Source organism: Quercus robur, chromosome 2 (assembly GCF_932294415.1).
Source record: "Quercus robur chromosome 2, dhQueRobu3.1, whole genome shotgun sequence".
In the NCBI taxonomy this organism is placed as follows: Eukaryota; Viridiplantae; Streptophyta; class Magnoliopsida; order Fagales; family Fagaceae; genus Quercus; species Quercus robur.
In genome coordinates, this window is record NC_065535.1 from 85,221,227 (window position 1) to 85,241,911 (window position 20,685).

Genomic DNA, 20,685 nt, shown 5'->3' on the forward strand with positions numbered 1-20,685 from the left:
GTGGTCCTCTGAGTGCACTAAATAACTTAAACATGTAATTAGTATTATGATTAATATTTGATTCAATTAATCTGTCACTTTTGTTTTGAGAGCGTTTCAACCTATGGCTCCACTCCTAATGATAGCTCATTATCATCAAACCAAGACACACTAATCAATTTTGGTGTGGGCAGAGATTGAACCCTAGATCTCTTATCCAACCATCAAAAACTTTATCATTTAAGCTAACTGGAACTCACAATTAATTTGTCACTTAGTGTTACATATATGTTATATAGTCGGTAACCCTTTAATAAAATATGAAATTTTTTTCTCTTTTATTTTTTTTCTAAATGTGAAGTTTAATAATTATGGTAATTCTTTCAAAAAAAAATTATGGTAATTATTAATAGGCATTTATTATGATTGTGTTTGATATGGAACTTTGTAGTTTATGGTTGTTGCAAATCCATTCTAGAACTTGATAATGTGCCTCAAATGCTTTTGAAACCGTACCCTTTTTCTATCCTTTGTTGAAACAACACTGTAGTACTCACTTGACACAAAAGTCAATCCCATATTCATCACCTAGTTCATCATCATCATCATCAACAAGTACTCCACCAAGTTCAAAAAACCCTCCTCTAAAACGAGACCCACCTTCAAATCCAAGTACTTCATCACCTGTGCAAAGTGCAAGTCCACCAAATACTCCATCATCAGGGAATCAACCATCTTTGCCTTTTGAGCTGAAGCCAGTACAATTGCCTTTAGTTTATGGTGGTGGTGAAGGCTGTTGGCAAGGTTCTGGAAATAATTATCGTTGTTGGGGAAGCAAAGGAAACAATATTTCCGGTGTTTGTTGCAATCTCGTACGATTTAGAGGTAAGGATTGTTCGACCGGAAGAGAGTACGACAATGTTAACGAAAGGTGTTGGCAGTTTAATAATGGATCCCAGAATAAGTGTATTGAGGTTACTCCCTATTATTCTTAGTGAGGGTAACATGCATGGTGTTGTTAGTATGAGACTGGCTCGGTCTCTATCCCTTGGAATAAGATGTTTTTAGGAGAAAAAAGAAAGAATAAGATGTTTTCATTGAGGTTTTAGTTTTTCGTTGTTATTTGTCTTTGTTTCTTTTAGTAAAAGATGTATGCTTTGGTATTCCGGTATTTCCTTGATTGTTTAATTTGAACCAATGATGTCACTTTGAATGAAAGACACTTGTCATTACATTAGGGCCCAAAGATAAATAGTCTAATGTTTTCTTGAATGTTCATTTCTAACTATTCTTCAAATCCTTGTTCACTTTGCTTATACTAGGTTGCTTAGTTAGACTATGATATGGTGAAAATGGAACAGAACAAACCAAAAATTGCATAAACTGATAAAAGCAGTCCAACCAAGACATTTATTTACAACTGCAGCTATCCATATATACAGTACACCCGTCCACATGTACTTTATATGGGCCATCTGTACATTTTCACTTTTTATCTCCACATTTTTGGCCCATTCATGGTTTCTATACAAATTTATTACTGTACAAAGAGCCATTTCAAACTGATAAACAATCAGAATAAAGAATTTTTCTACATGTATTCTGGACGGAGCCATATGACATGAGAAAGTGTGATGTGCAGCTCCTTTGAGAAGGTTGTACTGGCAGAATCCCATTCTATTCCGGCCGAAAGCTTATCAGATTAGGGAGTGCATCTGACTGAAGATTCTTGATATCAGATGCAGTGACCTTACAGGACTCCAAGGAAAGTGAGCGTAAATTCTTCAAAGGCTTCAAATACTGCAAACCCTCACGGGTTATGCAAGAATTTGAAACATTTAAAGACACCAATGCAGTCAGCCCTACATTTACAAATGTAACGACATGACAGTTAAAAATAAAAATCTATATTTAATCCTAACTGAAATTATGTTTTTGATTGGTAAGTTACACAAGCACCAAATAGGTCTTGAACCCATGACCTCACCTCTCACAGGTCCAATGACCATGGTTTTCAAGCTACCATACTAAGTCAAATGTATTAATATATATACCCTACATTTGGGTACATCGTGATAAATATTTCAGAATAGTAAAGATGTTGCAGTTTAGGGCTTTTTGCCATGAACATAGGTTGGGCTGAACCACATTAATTCTCTTTCTTTTTGTTCTTTCTACAATTTTTGTCACTCACAATCCCAATAACATTTCTAATAGACCTAAATTCCAAATCTAACTTTTGCCTGTTTTTACACATGCAAACTCAGTTATACAAATGCCAGGACCAGCCAGGTGGGATTTAAAATGGAGAACGAGAAACAAACATAGGTTAGACCACACAATCAGCAGCCTTAATCACACCTGGCTCCATTAATACCACAACAAGATAATTATATTCAAGAGAACTACTGCAGAAACACAAATTAGTGAAGAGAAACAGTAGATACCAGAAGCCAATTCCAATGTTTTATCTGTCAGGTTGCAGTTTTGTGACAGATTTAGCAGTCTCAGGGAGGCAAGATCTTTGATATTCTTCACACCAGCATCAGTTAATCCTCCACCACATATTTCAAGGGATTGGAGATTCTTAAAGTCTGTTTGGTATGAAAACACATAGGAGTAAGACAATATAGTGTGACAAGATCATTTGCATCAACAAGTCAAATATATACAAATATGGGGTTTACATGTAGAATTAAATTTCACCTGTATTTGATCATCCCTTACATTTTTGGATAGTATATAATAAATGAAATTAAAACACTTTAAATCTAAGCTGAAGTTGTGGACCCTTGGTAGGCACTGATATGTATATGAGCCATGCCATTGGGGTTTTGGGGTTTGTCTTCATTCGCATGGATTATATTAGAGACCTTGAATTTGAGTTCATTTTCTCAGGGTTTTCTAATCACACTTAACTAAACATAAACAAATTCATCACCAAATAAGTTAAGCAAATTATAAGCCAGAAGCGCTCCTCATGCTCCCAAAGGATTTAGAACCAACATTTGGAAATGCCCAAGGTAAAATATTTGAAATTGTCAGAGAGAACAAAAAAGCAATACAAGCTCATAAAAGAAGCAAAGGATGGTGAACTAGGATACACAAGCCCTAAATATTGGAAACTACCTTTGATCAGTGGATTCATATACAGAATCCTGCTAAATTAGTAGATTTGATCAGGCAGAAGCAGATTCATCCATTTTGCCAAGCTTTTGAAAGAAAATTTTATTTGTGAGCATGGAGATTTGAACCTAGAACCTAAATTTCACCCGTAAGAAAACCAGAAACATTTTAGTTTACATTTTCATCTTATAAGAACTTTGAGTTAATTGTCATATTTACCAATGCTAACAGACTAAGGCACTCTTGAAACAGTCTAAACTAATTAATATCCTCCTCTCATTAAAAGCACTGGTGGTTTGGAATCATGTCATTGAAGTAGTTCTAAAATTAGCATACAAAATACACAGACAGGGGTTCACAAAGCAATTACTAGGATTAAAATCTTTAACAGTGCAAAACATAAAAGAAACTAAAAATCTCATGCAGAGACAATCCTACAAAAAGTCCAGAGAAAAAGGAAAGCACATATTTCTCACACAAGAACAGTATAAGGCAGCTTAGGTATCTAAGCATGAAACGCACGTGTGCGCGCGCGCGCACACACGTCAGAACTCTAGAACTTTCAACATACATTGCAAACATTTTGTTCCAGAGTCAGAAATGCGAGCACCAAAAAGATCCAGATGAGTCAAGCCAGTAAGACCTGCAAAGCAAAAACAGCAAAATTCATTGACTTTGATATATCTGTAAGAGCATATTACAATGCAATATGCTATTTAGGTGAAGCCATAATAACTCACAAATCGGAAATAGACTAACTATTATTCTCTTTAAAATTAGCAAAGTTGTTCTTATTAGTTGCACTTTGTCAATTTTATATAATGCAGTACACAGTATACCCCGCAGTTATATAACGTGGTTATACACTATAGAAGCACACAGAAACATAAATTAAGGATGGGGAAAAACAAAGAAAGAATAGTGTTAGAAGTTGGTCAACTTTACACTGAAAAAATAGCTGTTTTGCCAGGTCAAAAAAAATCTCTCTTTTTTTTTTTTTAACAGATACGGACCTTTTAATTCAAAAAGTGACATGACCCTGCTTAACTGCTACAAATTAACCTGTCTAGAAGAATCCATGAGTATCCCACATGCAAATATAATAATTTTAATGACACGAGTCATGGAAGCGTATTCTACAAAATACAAACTACAAATTTCAAAAACCCATGGGTCCACCCATCTTTGGATTTTTTTTTTAAACAGTCCCAATCCCAGATAAGGGAAAAAACTCAGTTAGCACTTCGCAGCCAGCTTAAATATTCACTCAATTTTCTAAAATCTGCATAGATATGAACATAGTAACATACACCTTGCCAAAGACATAACTACATATGTTTCAATTAACAGAACTTAATGCACTAGATTCCCAGAACGAATCCACAATGTAGTTAGCTATTGAAATACTGTACTTAGAGAAACAGTACACCTGAAAACTCAAGAAAAATGCTTACTTGTAAGAGCTGCAAGTCCAGCATCAGTAATTTGGCGAGCATCCAAATTAAGTGATTTAAGAGATGTCAATCCGGATAACTTTTTCAAACTACTGTCATTTACTAAGGTAAATGACAGATTCAAATTCTCCAGATTAGTTAAACCTGAATGAAAGATAAGAATATAAATTAAAGCAAGCAGCTAACAATTACATATAATACTTGGCAATTACCATAATATAAAAATTATTTTCAACTAAAAATATTAACATACTCAAAAAATAAATCTCAAATTCATTAGAATAACAACTCATTGCCTCATTTCAAGCAATACAAAATTCACAACCATAAACAGCAAGATATTTCATCTTTCTTAAACGGGTAAATTATATATTACCAATTACCCCCTGTAGTTAACCCCTCCATGACTTTTTGAAAGTGTGACTAAACCTCCCTAAGATTTGGAACAAATTGAAATTGTGAAGGTTCTAACCAGCTTAATAGATTTCGCACACGTGAGAGGCATGTGTTAAATTTCTGAGTGTCAAAATAGTTGGGAAATCTTTTCCCCCCTCCTAAAGCAGTTTGACGAAAATGCTCATAGTGGAGCACTCAATCTCCATATTTCAAGCATTAGCCAGTTCAACTGTGTCCAGACCTAGCACATAGTCTCTGGCCTCTTCCAACATCCTCTTGCCACAAGCCAAGCTGTAAAGAAGCTTTGCTTTTATTCGCTTAGGGTGTCACATGCAGTTTATGTATGTGATTGCCTTAATGAACCTGATGCTTTTTATGTGAAATACTATTATAAGAAGCTATGCAGATTTCAACAACCTGTGTAGTGATTTAGGATTTTAATATGGTTGAAAAATGGGTTATGCCAAATCATTATATGATTCCACCTTTGGTGAAGGTGCACGCAGAAATCGGGTCATTGAGAAGAGGAGGAAAGACTCCTGCCTGGGTGGAGCAATTCGGGATTGAGTTAGATTTGTTTGTGTGGAACATTGATTCATATGTACTCAATTTGAGGGTGGATTAGGGATGCATGGGTGGTTTTTGATGCGGAGCCTGAGCAAGATCTGATGAGTTAGAAACTTGGAATATGATGATTGATGGTGAATACATAGTATCACAAGTGCCTTTCACGAGTGCAAAATCTGTTGAGTTGTACAGAAACCTAATGATTTCAATTTAGTCTAAAGTTCGAGAGGTTTAGTTGATGCCAGGGAAGTAAATTGAAAAAGAGGTTTAACCACAGGAAAGTAACCTATAATTTACCCTTCTTAAAATGAAAAGTTACAGTTAGCAGCTGGAAGGAAAAGAAAAACAAGGTGCATCTCCTTCTAGTAACAATTTTGAATAACAGAGTACAAATGAGATTAACAAAGTAAGTTCTTCAACACGTAACATAAAAAGCTTTTGAGTTTCACCAAGAAAAGATGAGAATTCTAAATTACCAAGGGTAAGAAAACTGCTATCAGTCATTTGAGTAACACAAATTGATTACATTTCTTCTCTTTTTTTTATTTGTTATCAAAATAGAAATCCATGTTACAATAACAAAATATTTAGGAAATAACAAAAATAACCACAACAGTTTCAACTTATTATTTTGATTTCATTTATCCCTTGTCAAAAGAAATCAACAACACATGCAAATTGTACTTTCCATATATACTAATGCTATGCATTTTCAGAAAATATGATTTTAAGCAAAGGACTTGAACAATTACATTAGGACACACCAAAAGTAAATCCCTTTCTTTCAAACAGTCAACATGCATATCATATTTATAGAATGATATCATCAAACAGATGAGAGAAGAGATATGAAAACAAGCATGAAATAAAAAAATATACATGGTTAAAAGAACTGCATATTTTTATTGTTGAAATATATGTACTTTGATAGTTTGTGGGAACCTTATGTAATGAAACAGTTATAAGGAACTCAATTCATAGGTGGAATCAATGGATACATAGCTTGAACTGAAGATGCAGCATATTCACAAGCTAGTAAATCAGTTTGAAACCAGTCATATGATGGAAAAGCAAGATTGAAGTAGGGTAGAATCCTAACCTGAGAGATGACGAAGCCCATTACTTGCTACTTCAGTATCTGACAATTCCAAAGTCTTCAAGAGTGTAAGGCCTGAATAGATAAATTACAATATAAAGCCATACTCAAATTTCATAGAAAATTGGTATTTCATATCCTTATGAATTGAAATTACATGGATATATCCATTAACTAAGGTCTTATGTTCAAATCCAGATGCGTTGAGAATCATGTTAGATTGCTAGAAGGACCAATAGTTAAAAAACCATGGAGCAACATACTACATTACACAATTTAAACCTAAAGATAATTCATAATGTGCAACATCAAAAGTCTTTTTCACAAAACCTGAATCATGCGTCAACCATAATAGATTTCTAACATAAGGGATGGAAAATTAATGGCCGCAGATCAGAAATTACCAAGATAGTAGGCCGAGTTCAAATTAGTTCCAAGTATAGAATGAACCTCCTATTGAGTTGACCAATGCATGCATAATAAAGATAAAGACCTGGAATGTTATATAACCGATTTTTCTTTCACAGTTGTCCTAGGATTCCCAGTTCTCTCTATACATCAGAAAATAAATGGAGGTTTACATATCTTAGAAGAACTATCAGCAATATGCCCTTTGTTCCCCTTCTGGGTCCTGTGAGGCAATTGTCTTCCAGATTTTCATTACAGAGTGTAAAATTCCATTAAGTGAATATTCTGCAATTTAACTCAGAATAAAACCACAGCTACCCCAGTGACTAGTCTTTTTTTTTTTTTTTTTTTTTTAACAAAATGAAAGTTGTTAGAAATGAGGAAAAACTGGACTGTCATCAACAAGTTCTCCTGTATATTTCCATCACAAATAAATCATGGCTAGGCCCCCCCCGGGTTTGGATGATATGAAAATTTGAAATTCGTTCAAAATGACAAAATTTAAATTAATGAGAATTTCAAGTGCATCAATTTATACTCCAATTGTCTGAATGAGTATTTTTAAGTTAGGAAAGAGTATTATAGTAGTTACAAAGATGATAGCAATAACTTGGCATTATATCTAGTAATTCATGATGGTGGCAGCAGCCGGTGGCAATAGCAGTAGTTGGTGGCAGTCATGGCTGTGGCTGTGGCTGTGGCAGTAGCATTTGCACTTGTGGTGGTGCTAGCAACAGCAACAAATGGTGGTGGTAGTGATGGTGGCAACAACGTTGGTGATCACAATGTGAAGAATAATGGTTGGGAATGGTGATGTTGGTAAAATTTGTACAATGACACCCTTCACAATGGAATTTGAATTTGGGATTTGAATGCTTAAAATCCCAAATTCAAAAGTTTATTTTTTAAACAGCTCTCTTGTTAATCCAAACAAGGATATCAATATTAAGATAGAGGAGAAACCATTATAGGATAGTATAAGGATAGAAGAAAAAAGACTGTGTGACACATTCATAAGCTCCTTATGATAAGTTGACAATCAACCCAAAATTGAGGCTGATCCTCATGAAGCATGTGATCAGATAGGCCAAATGCATTTAACCACACAATTCATGAATGCTATTTCTCACTAACCTACTTTTTCCAGAAGATAATATGAAACAAAAGAAAGAAGATATTAAATCACACACCATCTCACATAACAATCATAACTGTCATATAAAATGAATTAGTGAAACATAATAATAAACCTGTCAGATTAGCAAGCCCTTCATCACCTATCCCACAGGAATCCAAGTTCAAACTTTCCAAATTTGTTAAACCTGCAAAGAAGCAATAACACACAAAAAGAACTAGTTTAAAGCCACTCCCTAAAAATCCAGGAAGAAATATCAAAGGCAGCATAAAAATAGGCCAGTCAGACAATAAAATTTATAGGGAAGAAATATCTAAAATGAAAAAACTGAATACTTGCAAATTAGAAAAATTAAGTAACAGTTATCTCATCATATGTGGTGTTTGACCAACAAAGCAGCTATTATTTTTTTATCCAAGCTTCGAACAATTCATTTCAAAACTGCCTTTATCATTTGGACGTCCCATTGTAAAAGAAAATTAAACTACTAGAATTTTACAAAGGAAAAAACAGAAAATCCAACAAAACCCAGGCTAGTTCTTTACTCCAAAAAGGTTTTAAGTATTTCTTTTTCAAACAACCATCACCAACAGATCAAGAGTTCTTCATCCACAATATTTCATTATAAATGAAAATGTAGTGTTCTAAGTCATATTAGTCAATGTTGCAAAGAGCTCCCATGTCCTTTCATTACTGAGTGAGGAAAAGAATAAAAACGTCAAAACTAAGTAACAAGTTAACACAAAAACTTGCTCAGACTGAGCTCACCTGCTCTTTGGATATCTTACATTGGAAAATAGAAAGGAAAAGGTCAAACATTCTGAAAGGAAAAAGAAAGGAGTGGGTGGAGAGAAATAGAGAGAACCTTTAAGATGCACCAAACAGGCATCAGTAATATTGTTGAATCCCAAGCTCAATACCTTCAAGTTTTTATTCCCTGTAGCAATGCAGTAGACTCAAGATTAACAGCCATGCAACAGTTGTAAAGATAAGAATAAGAATTTTCTTATTATGATGCATTACATCATCCACAAGGCCATATCCAATATGGCATCAATAACCTAAGGTCACTCACCAGAAAATTTCTCCCATCCATCATCATTTAGACTACATCTGTTAAGGTTTAAGACGGCCAGGGCAACCAGAGCTGCACCCCAAAAAAAAAAAAATTTAATAATAATAATAAATACACACATTCAAAGAACTCAAAAACTATGGCCTGTTAAAAAAAAGGAAAAGTGATTTCCCAACATATCATATAATTTGTGGACATGGACCTAAGTGTCATGAATTGGGCTGAATATAGAAGCTATTAAAAATCTAGGGTTAGGGACATGGCTGTATATTTGATATACATATCATGTACATACAGATATACACATAAATATATAGATGCATGAATTCATGTATACAAGCATAGATGCATACATACGTATACCTGTTTGCATGAAAAGTTCTATGAATAGTAGAGCAATTATAAAAATAACAACTTTGTGTAGTTTTGTTGACAAATATGCATAAACACACCTATAATGCTACACGTTTCTTATGTGAAAGAGGTTGAATCTCATATAAGTCTCCAAGATAGAGTCATTCTGACAGACAATTACAAATAGGATGGTCTTACATATCATAAATATTACCCACAATAAACCCACAAGCATGGATAACATTTTTCATCATTTGTTGTCTAAAAATATTATAGACATTGTTAAAGACGAGAATATAATAATATAGAGAAGCAGAAGCAAGAAAGAGAGAAGAAACACAAGGGATTACATGGTTCGGCCAATAGCCTACATCTTCACAATAAAGCCCTAGCAGCTACATCTTTACTGTATACTCAAGTCTACTATTAGAGTGAACCCTAACAGGGTATATATAGAAACTAGAAGCTAGGGTTAGCTCAATATGGGCTTACAACATAACAGGGCCTCTTGGGCCATTGCATCAACATAAACCGAATACTTTAGCAGACATAATTTTGGTACTAGTAGCTGCAAATATTTGCAATTTTGCATTAATAACCCATGCAACAAGTTTTTGAAAGGCAATCTCTCACAGCCACTAAAATGACAGGCACAGATGCTATATTTGCTGCTTCAATGGGAAAATATCCTAAAGCTTGGAGTTTCAGGAATTTTATTTCTCTGCATGATTTTGATACAGATTCTGATTAATATCAATCTCCACATATACAATAAATAACACGAACTGAGTTCAAAAAAACATCATATTACATTCCAAGTAATAGCCGGAGGCTTTTTCATAATAATAATAATAACGAATGCTATTGTAAGGATCATTAGCAAGCACAAGACCAAAGAGAAAAAAAACCTGAAATATATTCCAAACATGCATTAGTAATACTGCATCCCTCCAAGTTCAACATTGTAAGGTTGTGCAAACCTGCCATACACAAATGAAGATTCAGCAACTGCTGCATCAAGTGTCTGAAAGAGAACCAAACAAGACAGAAATAATCCAACAAATAGAAGCCATAAACGAAACTTCTAATCCGCTAAAATGATAAAAACAAAACAAACAAAAAACTGTCACACATTCCAGAATGAAGGGGCCTAAAAGAGTATTTTAATTACTTGTGACCAAGATATGCAAGACCAATTCAGCTCAAAACTAAGCAGTAAAGTATTCTAATAAATTACTTAAGATATAGTAGCAAAGAAATTAGATGTCATAAATCGAAAGGACCATAGATGAAGAGCATAGGAATAAAAAGTATTCTAAAGTACAATGGAAGTACGTAAAACCCCTCATAGATATGACATTATCAGATAGTCCCACTTTTAAGACAGGAAAAGAAGATTAGTTTATTCTTCAGAAATAAAATATTGCTGTTTCGGTATTCCTCATGAGTTTAAGGAGTTATTAGTAGATTAATATCTTACGCTTAATGTTGTCTCAGTGTGCAGGTTGAATCACACATGCTCCTTTTGGTGTATTCTGGAAAGCTAGGAATTATAACATCTTCCAAGCCAATGAACTCTCTTCCTTGGCTTTGAAAATATCTTGAAATCCTTTGTTGCTGGGTTGTCTATGTCATGGTGATTTTAAAATATCCAATTGCATTTGTTAAGCTAGTTGTCGGTAGTGTTTTCCATTTGCTGGTTTTCATACTCTCTCATTGCATGCTTCCCTTATCTCTAAGGTTTACCCATTCTCTCTTTAGTATAATATTAATTATTATGTGTACATTTGGCTCCAGCTTAAAAAGCCAACTTATTTTTGCTAATATTCATGAGCCCTATTGCACTTTTTGATACTATTCATGAGTCTCACTGTACTATTTCAACTAACTTTTATCTTTATCTACAGTACTTTCGGCAAAAAACTTTCATTTTCAGCAATATAAGCGGATCCCAAACATACCCTAAGGGAAAATTAAATAAAATAGGAGAAGCGGTTATTGAAGGTTGTACTACAATATTACAGGTTCTTCAGAGTTGGTTTTCCTCTCACACATGTGCACACACACACAAACACTGCAGTAGCTCCAGTGTAGATAGTATCCCCTTTTCTCATACAAGCTCATATGATAACTGATAAAGAAAATATTATATGGGAGGGGATAATGCAGTAATTGTATTTTTTTAAAAACAAATTACAAAAACAAAAAACTGGAAAGTACCTTTTAAATAAGAAACTCCAATATCAGTAATATTACTGCTGAAAGCCTGTAACTCCTTAAGGCTAGTGATCCCTGACACATGAGGAGAACAAGAGTCTAGATAAGTTGACTCAAACCCAACTATTTTGTAAAGAAGTGAATAAATTTCTTAGATCTAGCATGTCCTGTTAAGTTGATGCATTCTAATTATGTGAAAACTAAAGTTAAGGATTCAGTGATACTCCAGTGAAAAAATTCATGCACTCAAGAGAAAATAAATGGTTGACACTCCTCACATCAACAGGAGGGAGGAAAAATATAACAACAATATAATCCAAATATATCATAATAAAACCAAAAGCCCTTGTAACACGGAAAGTACTGGAATATGAATGTGGACCAGTCGACAATGAATCTACGATACAATTAAATTAATTTAGATCATATCTTTGAAGTAACGGACCCTATGGATTAGTTAATAAGGATAAGTAAAAATTATCTCAAACAGAAATTAAGACTCAAAGATTATCACTCCATTAAGAAAAAGTTGGAAATTTAATTTACCTTATTTTTTTTCTTCAATTATTGTCTACAAAAGTTTGAATCAACAAAGGACAACCACTTTTCTCAAAATCTCCTTGGACATATAATTTTAGCACTATAAACATCAAATAAACTCATGTTTTGGGCATCCAATAAACACACATTGGAAATTTGGTGGAGAACTACTGTGTTTCTGTCATTTTAAAGTAGTGGTATAATTGTAAATAAAAAACACAGTAATTTGTGGCTGCAATTACCAGATATAGCCTTCAGGTCCAAATCTGAAACGCATTTGCAACATCCAATATTCAGAGACTTAAGCTTCAATAAACCTGCAAGAGAAGATTTAAAATAAAAAACAAAAAAGTAAAACACAAAATAACCGTGTGTGTATATATATATATGGGGTTGGCTAAGGATCTTCAACAAATTAGTTAGGGTCAACCACATGTATTCTTTTCCTCCATTCTATTCTATCTGAAGTTATCATCTCTGTTAGGTGAAATATTAGTCTAAAATTGCAAAATCTACCAGTTCACATAGCAGCCCCATGAGTGAGAAATCATGTTTATATAGCTTTCTTTAGTGCTAAAATTGAGTCTTATCACACTGCAAGATAGATGCAGCATAACTGAATCAGCTTTCCCACTCCCCAATCTCTCTTCCCTATCCAACACATATAAAATTCATAAAAAGGGCTCCAAATTTCCCAAGTAATTTAAAAGAAATACAATGTATAGTTATCTAATCATACATTTACTTACATGTAAACCTACTAAAAGTGGAGGAGTTAAGCAATAGAAGGACATGACAACAGTATTGAGATGTAAATCAGTTTAATCCCTTGTTTTAATAAAATTCTTGTTCCTATCCCCTTTTTTGTGGGCCCGTAAAATTTTGTTTCTATTGTTGATAATAAGATAGCCATCAAAAAAAGAATAATTTCATTCAGCATGGACAAGGAGAGAGAGAGAGAGAGAGAGAGAGAGAGAAAGAAGAAGAAGAAAAAAGATGGTGTCTACTTATGAGAACAAGACGAGAAGTTTATTTTCATCAAGCAGGAAAAAAATACCTTTGAGATGAAAAAATCCACCATGAATCCCTGAACACCTTTCCAAGTCCAACTTTTCCAAGTGAATTAAGTTGGAGAAGGCACGCATTCCTTCAGCAGTAATTGCATCACACTTTTTAAAACTCAATGATGTCAAGTTTGAAAGACCTACAGAACAAGGTTACAACGATTATCCTCGTTAACCAACAAAGAACCCAATCTTTAGAAATGTTAAACTGATCCAAAAGATCATTCAAGTGATGATAGTTGAAACTGAAGTGACAAGTGACAAAGACAAGGTTGTGTGATTCTGGTTTTTTTTTTTTTAATAAGTACAGAAAATTTTATGCAGTCATAAAAAGGAGTCAACTAAGTATACAGCAGGTGACCAAAACAATCAAACACACAAATTACAAGTATCCATCAAATCATAAACCGAAAAAATAGAATGACTTCCTATGATAGACATCCAATCCAATAGTGTTTTAAAGAATAAAAGTTTTAAGTCAGCTATTGTCCTTTCAGAATCTTCAAAACACTGGCTGTTTTCTCTCCCGCCAAATGCACCACATCAAACAATGGGGGACAGCCATCCAAATAACACCATTACGAGGGTGACCAAAACATAACATGTATTGAATTGTAAGTCAGTGCCTCAAAAGACATTAAAACTTCTTAAAATAGAACCAACTGAAGCCAGCTTTAATCAGCTAATTGAATGCTACCAACAGCACAATTTACCATTAGCAAAATATATTGCCATGGAGATGGCCACTTATACACCAATAGGGCAAGTATCAATTGCAGTTCATAATTGTATTTTTCCATTGGCAGGACAGTAACATGTCAATAACCGAAATAGAAAGAGTTTTTCTTTGATTACATAAAACTCATATTACTGAGAAGATACAAACTTATTTACAGTTGTCAGAAAGTGATTTCTCAAATTAAATTTCTCAAAATATTTGAGTACAGTAACATGGCAATAACCGAAACAGAGTAATCAGTTCTCAAGGTGAAAAAAAAATAAAAATAAAAAAAAGGAGGAGGTAAATTTCTTGAATTTTACTTTATACTCATGTTCTAATCCAGAAATTAAACCATCAATTCTGAATCTTAAAAGGCTGGGCCCACCAAAAAATTAAAAAAAAAAAAAAAAAAAATCTCAGTTGGTGGGATATTTCTAATGGTTTGTTCTACGTTTGGGTGCACTAGGTACTATTTTGAACATAAAAGAACCATTTTCTCCAGGTACAAAACTGCACATTAAGTATAAAACTGATTTTGCTTTTGATCAAGTAATGTTAAAAACATGAAACCACGTCAGAGGGTACCATATCCATAAGGCACATCAACCTTTGCAATAAACAGCATCTAAATAGTTGCACAAAAGAAACAGAGAAGATTACCACTAATGTGCTTAAGCCCATGTTCTGATAATTGGTCAGTGTAATTAAAAGCAAAGGTTTGTAGGTTTGGGCAATCTTTCAGGAGAGCCAATCCAGAATCTGTCACATCAGAACTAGAAATATCAACAGAAAGCAAAGATGACCCTTGTGAAGAGATGAAATCCATCCAACTATCCTTCACTCCAGGATATTCACCCAAGAAAACATCCTGCCAATACAAGATAATGATCTAATAAACAACAAGCTGTACAAGTGAAAAAACTTAAATAAATAAGCTCCATTTATACTTTAAGTTTGCTTAGCCACTAAAAAAATTATATTATAAATAATTTAAGCCATCAATTTGGGCATTACCTGGAGAGCACAATCTCGAAAAGCTTTGAGAGAAACATCAGTAAGACAACGGGAATGTATCAATTCGTTGAAGATCTGCTGACTTATATCCCTTGGAAGAATTGAAAATGAACTATATTTGTCAATGTCCTGTTGAAATCAGCATAAAACGATCAGGTAACAGTGATCCATGCACACAAACTCACACACTCAATGTCACATGCCAAACAAAGCAGGTATATGTACCTCACGTATTTTGTATATGCCCAAGTCCATGAGGGAAGGGCATTTGCCCCGTCCTGGCTGACAATCTACAATGGGCCGAGAAAATGAATTTCGCAGCCATTTTGAGCTGGCAATTTTACAAAATCGTTCAGAGACCCCTCTACACCCACCATCTTCAATGACCAGTTGCTCTCTCTTCCTTGAACAAATTCCCCCCATCATATAATGATCTAGCAACAAACCAATCTCACATAATGCCCCAAAACATGATGGTATGCCCCATTTCAGAACAAAATTTTATGGGCATGAACTCCACTTCAAACTGTAGAGGGAAAATTTTCATGATAAGCTATATAGAACATGTTGTAAACACAGCATGAATGCCTAAGTAAAACGCAAAATTTTACCACATTGTTGCTCAAGCATTGAAAGATTAAATGGAAGTGAGGGCATGTAATGCTACCAAATATTTATCCATGCACATCATCTCGAAAAAATGGCAAAACCTTTAAAACCACTTGCAATTCGTTTGCCATGGCAATCTTCTTCAAGAATCAAAATATTTACTAGCCACTTCATTTAAATAGCAGAATTTCAAAACAACCAAATAAATTGATCACCAAAATTTTTAAATAAAATTTTCAATTGGGTTATAGTTCAAATAAAAGTAAAGTTTTTTGGTCAACCATTTTTCTTTTTTATTATCTTTTACTCAATTTTTTTCTTACATAAATTTTCTTACCTTTTTATATTATTGATAACTCATATTAACTCAATCTAGATAAGTACATTTATTTCAAGTTTCAAACTGATATTCGGGGATCAATTAAAATAAATAAAAAACAACAATCAATTATATGGGTCATTTTTTTTTTTATACAAGATAAAATTTCTATTCTAGCCTAATATATGTGTGAGAAAACTCCTCTCTCTTAGATACTTGATCCCGTTCTTACACCCACCCTCCACAAGCATTTATACTTGTAACCACCACACCAAAGATACGCATACGCGGGGTTAACAATTATACGGGTCATAATCACAAATAAAAACAAATCAAACCATGGCATAACTGTTACAAAAGAAGAAACAATATTTATCAGAGGACTTTATCTCATAAAGAATAAAAATTATCACCTTGTCAGTGTACTTAGGCATAAACACAAATAAATTAAACCCAGAGAATTTTTTGTAAAGAAAAAAGAGTTAGAATATACAAAAGGCTTAGAAAAAAAGTAAACTAGAGCCTTTAAGACAAACAAAAAAAAACAAAAAAACACCCATCACATACATAGCTCATATTCTAAGCTTTGTCATAGAATCTGTGTCTAGTAACTATCAAAAACACAGTTTTGGAATATTAAACTTTCTGATCACTCTGTTTCCCACTTGCAATAGTCACTCACTATATATATTATATACAACAATTTTAGTACATGTTTTCTTTGTGTTTTAACAATCTTTTACAAAAATAAAGGACCCCATTAAGTCGACGAGCAAAATCTTCCTTTCTTTTTTGTTTTTCTTCGACAGTTTTCTTGGGAACCAAACAGAGAGTGAAGAATCACGTGTGAGTGTGAGACTACGAAAACGATCAGTCATGATGAGTGAAAAAAAAAAAATCAAATTCTACACGCAGACCGAAAAAGAATGAAAAGATTTACCTTAACTCAGAGCTGAGCTCTTGGCCAATCAACTCGGTGATGAGAGAGACAGAGAGAGAGAGAGAGAGAAAGTGAGAGTGAGAAAATGCAGGGGAGTTAGGCAAAGAAAGAAGAAGAGAGAGAGAGAGGAGCTGAGTCGGTACCACTTGATCTTTGCCACGTGGCAATTTGGCGCGGTTAGGCATGACTCTCTTTTTTTGATGAGATATGACAGAGTGGGCTGAAGAGACTAAAATGTGGGCCCAATCTTGGGTGCTCTCAGTCTCTGCATTGAAAATTTAAAAATAGTATTTATTCCCATTTAGTAATCCTTGACAGTTGACACTTTCTTTTATAGCACACTGTTTTTCTTTTATCTTTTTCTTTTTTCTTTTTCTTTGTTGGGGATAAGTTTAACACTATTTGGATAGGAAGAAAGGAGAAAATACAATTGGAGTGTACCTACAAGCGAGGGGATGATTCATGCATCGAACGGCATGGTATACTTCATCGAAAGAAAGACATTTTGGACATATAATGACATTGTTTTCCATAATGTCCATCTAGCATCTGGTATATGTTTTATTTGGGATTTTGGCTGGGGTAAAATATAGTTAACAACATTGAAGTTGGGCTAAATATTCTTCAAAAATGACAAACTTTGGTTCATAAATCAAACTTGGATCCTAAATCATTACTTATTTTTTTTATCTCTCTTATGGTGATTAAGGACCAAGTTAGTTAGTTTTGAAAATGTTTGAACTTAAGTAGCATTAGCTCAAACTTTAGAAGTGTTTACTGTATTTTACCCTTTTAATTTTTAATCTTGTTCAGTTAATGCTTGACACAAAGACTCAAAACTCAACATAAAAAATAAAACATAAAACATAAAAATTGGACATGTTTGATACATTGTAACGATGATTACAGTGTAATAAGAATAAGTATTATAATAAGTTGGAATGAAATAATAATTCCTATTCAACTATTTGGTGATAACACATGAATAAGATGGTGGAATAATATCATATTTAGTCAAATTTCCCAAAACACCCTTTTGAATTATTTTCAATTTGTTATGACATCAAAGTAGATATAAACAATAAGACAAACTGGAGTTTCACAATTCATAAATATCAAACTTAATCAATAAATAAAAAGAACCTGGCTTTAATCTCATGCTCACACCAGAGAATGAAAGCAATGCTGGGAATAATTGAGTATTTTATCCTTTCTTATATTAGTTTAAAATGATAATTAATAGAAAAAAAAAAATGAAAACTATCGATATAGAATTGAGTGTCTCTCTTGACAGCCAAAAAATAAAGTTGGGTCTCTTTCTTGTGGTACTGGAAAGAGGAACAGAAAAATTAAGACAAGAAATCTCATCAATTAAGATCAAAGCCAAGAAAGACTACCTAGTGCGTAGAGAATAAATGGTTACAAAAAAAAATATTCTTATCTGCATAGGAGAGAGGGAGTACTTGGTACTTGGTAGGGATAGCTAATTATTACAGAGGATGTTTGAAATTTGAAACGCATTAGTCTTAGTAAGACAGTAAATGTTCATCCAATGCATGCTTCACTTTGGGATTTAGATTGTTTTCATATTATTACATTCAATGTGGCATTTACTTATAATAATAAAAATTATAAAAAAAATAAATAAATAAATAAATAAAAGAGAAACGCATTCAATGTATATGAGAAAAGCTAAAAAGCAAGAAAAAAAAGTTGTATAATTAAATAATATAGAGACGTGCATGTTTCAACTTTCAACTTAGAGTTGATGTTTGCTTGATTCTTTAATTTAACTGAGCAAAAGTATGCGCAAAGAAGAAAAAACGAACTCAGAGTCTCAGACGTGCACGTCTGGCTCGGACATTGAACATTTTATTTACAATACACGGCAAAATGTGTTAATTAGTTCAAGAACTAGAAAGTAGAAAGATTAAGAAACCACTAACTTACAAGAAATTATAATGTACGTAACTTCATAAATGGTAAAACCTTTTTTTTTTTTTTTTTTTTTTTGGCAAAAATGCAAATTACACCTTCTAATTTTGATCAAAATTTATTTCAGTCTTTTAATTTTACTTTTGTTCAATTGAGTCCAAATCTAAATTTTAAGTTTATTTAATTAAGGTCTCTCCATCAACTTCGGCTAATTTTTTTTTTAAATATGGAAAATATTTTTTAATAATTAAAAATTGGACTCTTAACCGTAACATTTAACTAATTTAATGAAAAAACCTTAATTAAATATACTTAAAACTTAGAGGACTCATTTTTTGAATGAAAATAAAATTAGAAAACTGAAATGAATTTTAATCAAATATAATGCGTTGCTTATTTGCCTTCAAATTTAATAGCAGTGATAGTAGACATGGCAAAACGGGTCAGAATTTTCTGACCCGACCCGACCCGACCCGAAAAATACCTGACCCGAACCTGATTTTTTTGACCCGAAGCAAAAACGGGTTGACCCGTGACCCGACCCGTGTTTTGTGCGGGTCAACCCGACCCGACCCGCGACCCGACCCGAACCCGAACCATTTTTTTTTAACTTTTTTTTTTTGGTAAAAAAAATAGTGAAATTAAGACAATATTGGTTTAATTGTTTATTGTGAGCTTTAAGGAAACAATTGATACATTTACATAACTGCATGCAAATTAATTGAAAAATAAATGGTTGAGCATTCTGTAATGAGTAAAGATTTTTAGATATTAAATAACAAAATACATGCCAAGATAATCTAGTTACAGTAAAGTTAAAAACATATTTAAAATTGTAAATATGTGTGAGACACATTCATGAGTGTGAAAATAGTAAAGCCAAAGTATCAAATTAGCATAAATTATGAATGTTTAGATCTATTTTTTAACAATTTATGTTCAAAATAAACGGCTTTTCAAAATAAATTATGATATTTCCTAAAGTGTATGCTGCTTAATAATGATATGATCTTCATAAAAGAGACTAGTTATAAATAAGTAAGCAATCAAACTTTAATGTATATCTCAAATTGAAATAGAGTGTCAACCACAATTGATAATAGATTATAAAATTAATTTTTAAAATTGTAACTTTCTTATATGTTTTTATTCTTTATCAAATGAGTTATCCAATAAGTCATTTGTAAATTTTTTTTTGGAATGTTGATATTGTGTAAAAATAAAACTTGTATATTTGTTTTACTTATCTTTGTGTTGTTTTGTTTTAGATAGTAATGTTAGGGTTTGTATAATTTTAAAATTATTGAATAAATATTAATAAGTTTAACTGAGTTTATTCTTGATATAAGTAGTGAATGCAAAATAATGCATTTTACATCAAGTAATATGTTGCATAACTATCCAAATGGCAAATACATATTGTTTTCTTTATAAAAAAAATAAAAAATAAAAAATTTCATGTGAAAAATACGGGTCAACCCGACCCAACCCGACCCGACCCGCAACCCGATTGACCCGAACCCGATTTCAACCCGCTTAAAATGACCCGTTTTTGACCCGTGACCCGTTTGACCCGTGACCCGATTGACCCGACCCGAACCCGACCCGACCCGCCCGTTTTGCCATGTCTAAGTGATAGTGAGTAGAGTGATACTTGCAAGGAACAAGTTATGCCCATAGACTTGTAGCTCACGGGACTCTATAGGAAATTAGGAAGTCCTTTTCAAACTATGGAG

At 33.2% G+C, this 20,685-nt stretch overlaps 1 protein-coding gene across 1 annotated transcript; it reads right to left on the reverse strand.

The window, feature by feature from the left end:
• Nucleotides 1-1,332: 1,332 nt before the first annotated feature.
• LOC126715491 (uncharacterized) lies at nt 1,333-17,178 on the reverse strand. The gene is made up of 16 exons (XM_050416110.1): nt 17,015-17,178; nt 15,372-15,672; nt 15,147-15,275; nt 14,793-15,000; nt 13,405-13,551; nt 12,590-12,664; nt 11,811-11,882; nt 10,499-10,570; nt 9,237-9,308; nt 9,027-9,098; nt 8,277-8,348; nt 6,622-6,693; nt 4,560-4,703; nt 3,677-3,748; nt 2,427-2,573; nt 1,333-1,841 (listed from the first exon to the last, which is right to left on the reverse strand). Exons 2-16 carry the CDS (start codon nt 15,570-15,572, stop codon nt 1,657-1,659), a joined length of 1,740 nt encoding a protein of 579 aa, XP_050272067.1. The 5' UTR covers nt 15,573-15,672; nt 17,015-17,178; the 3' UTR covers nt 1,333-1,656.
• Nucleotides 17,179-20,685: the final 3,507 nt, after the last annotated feature.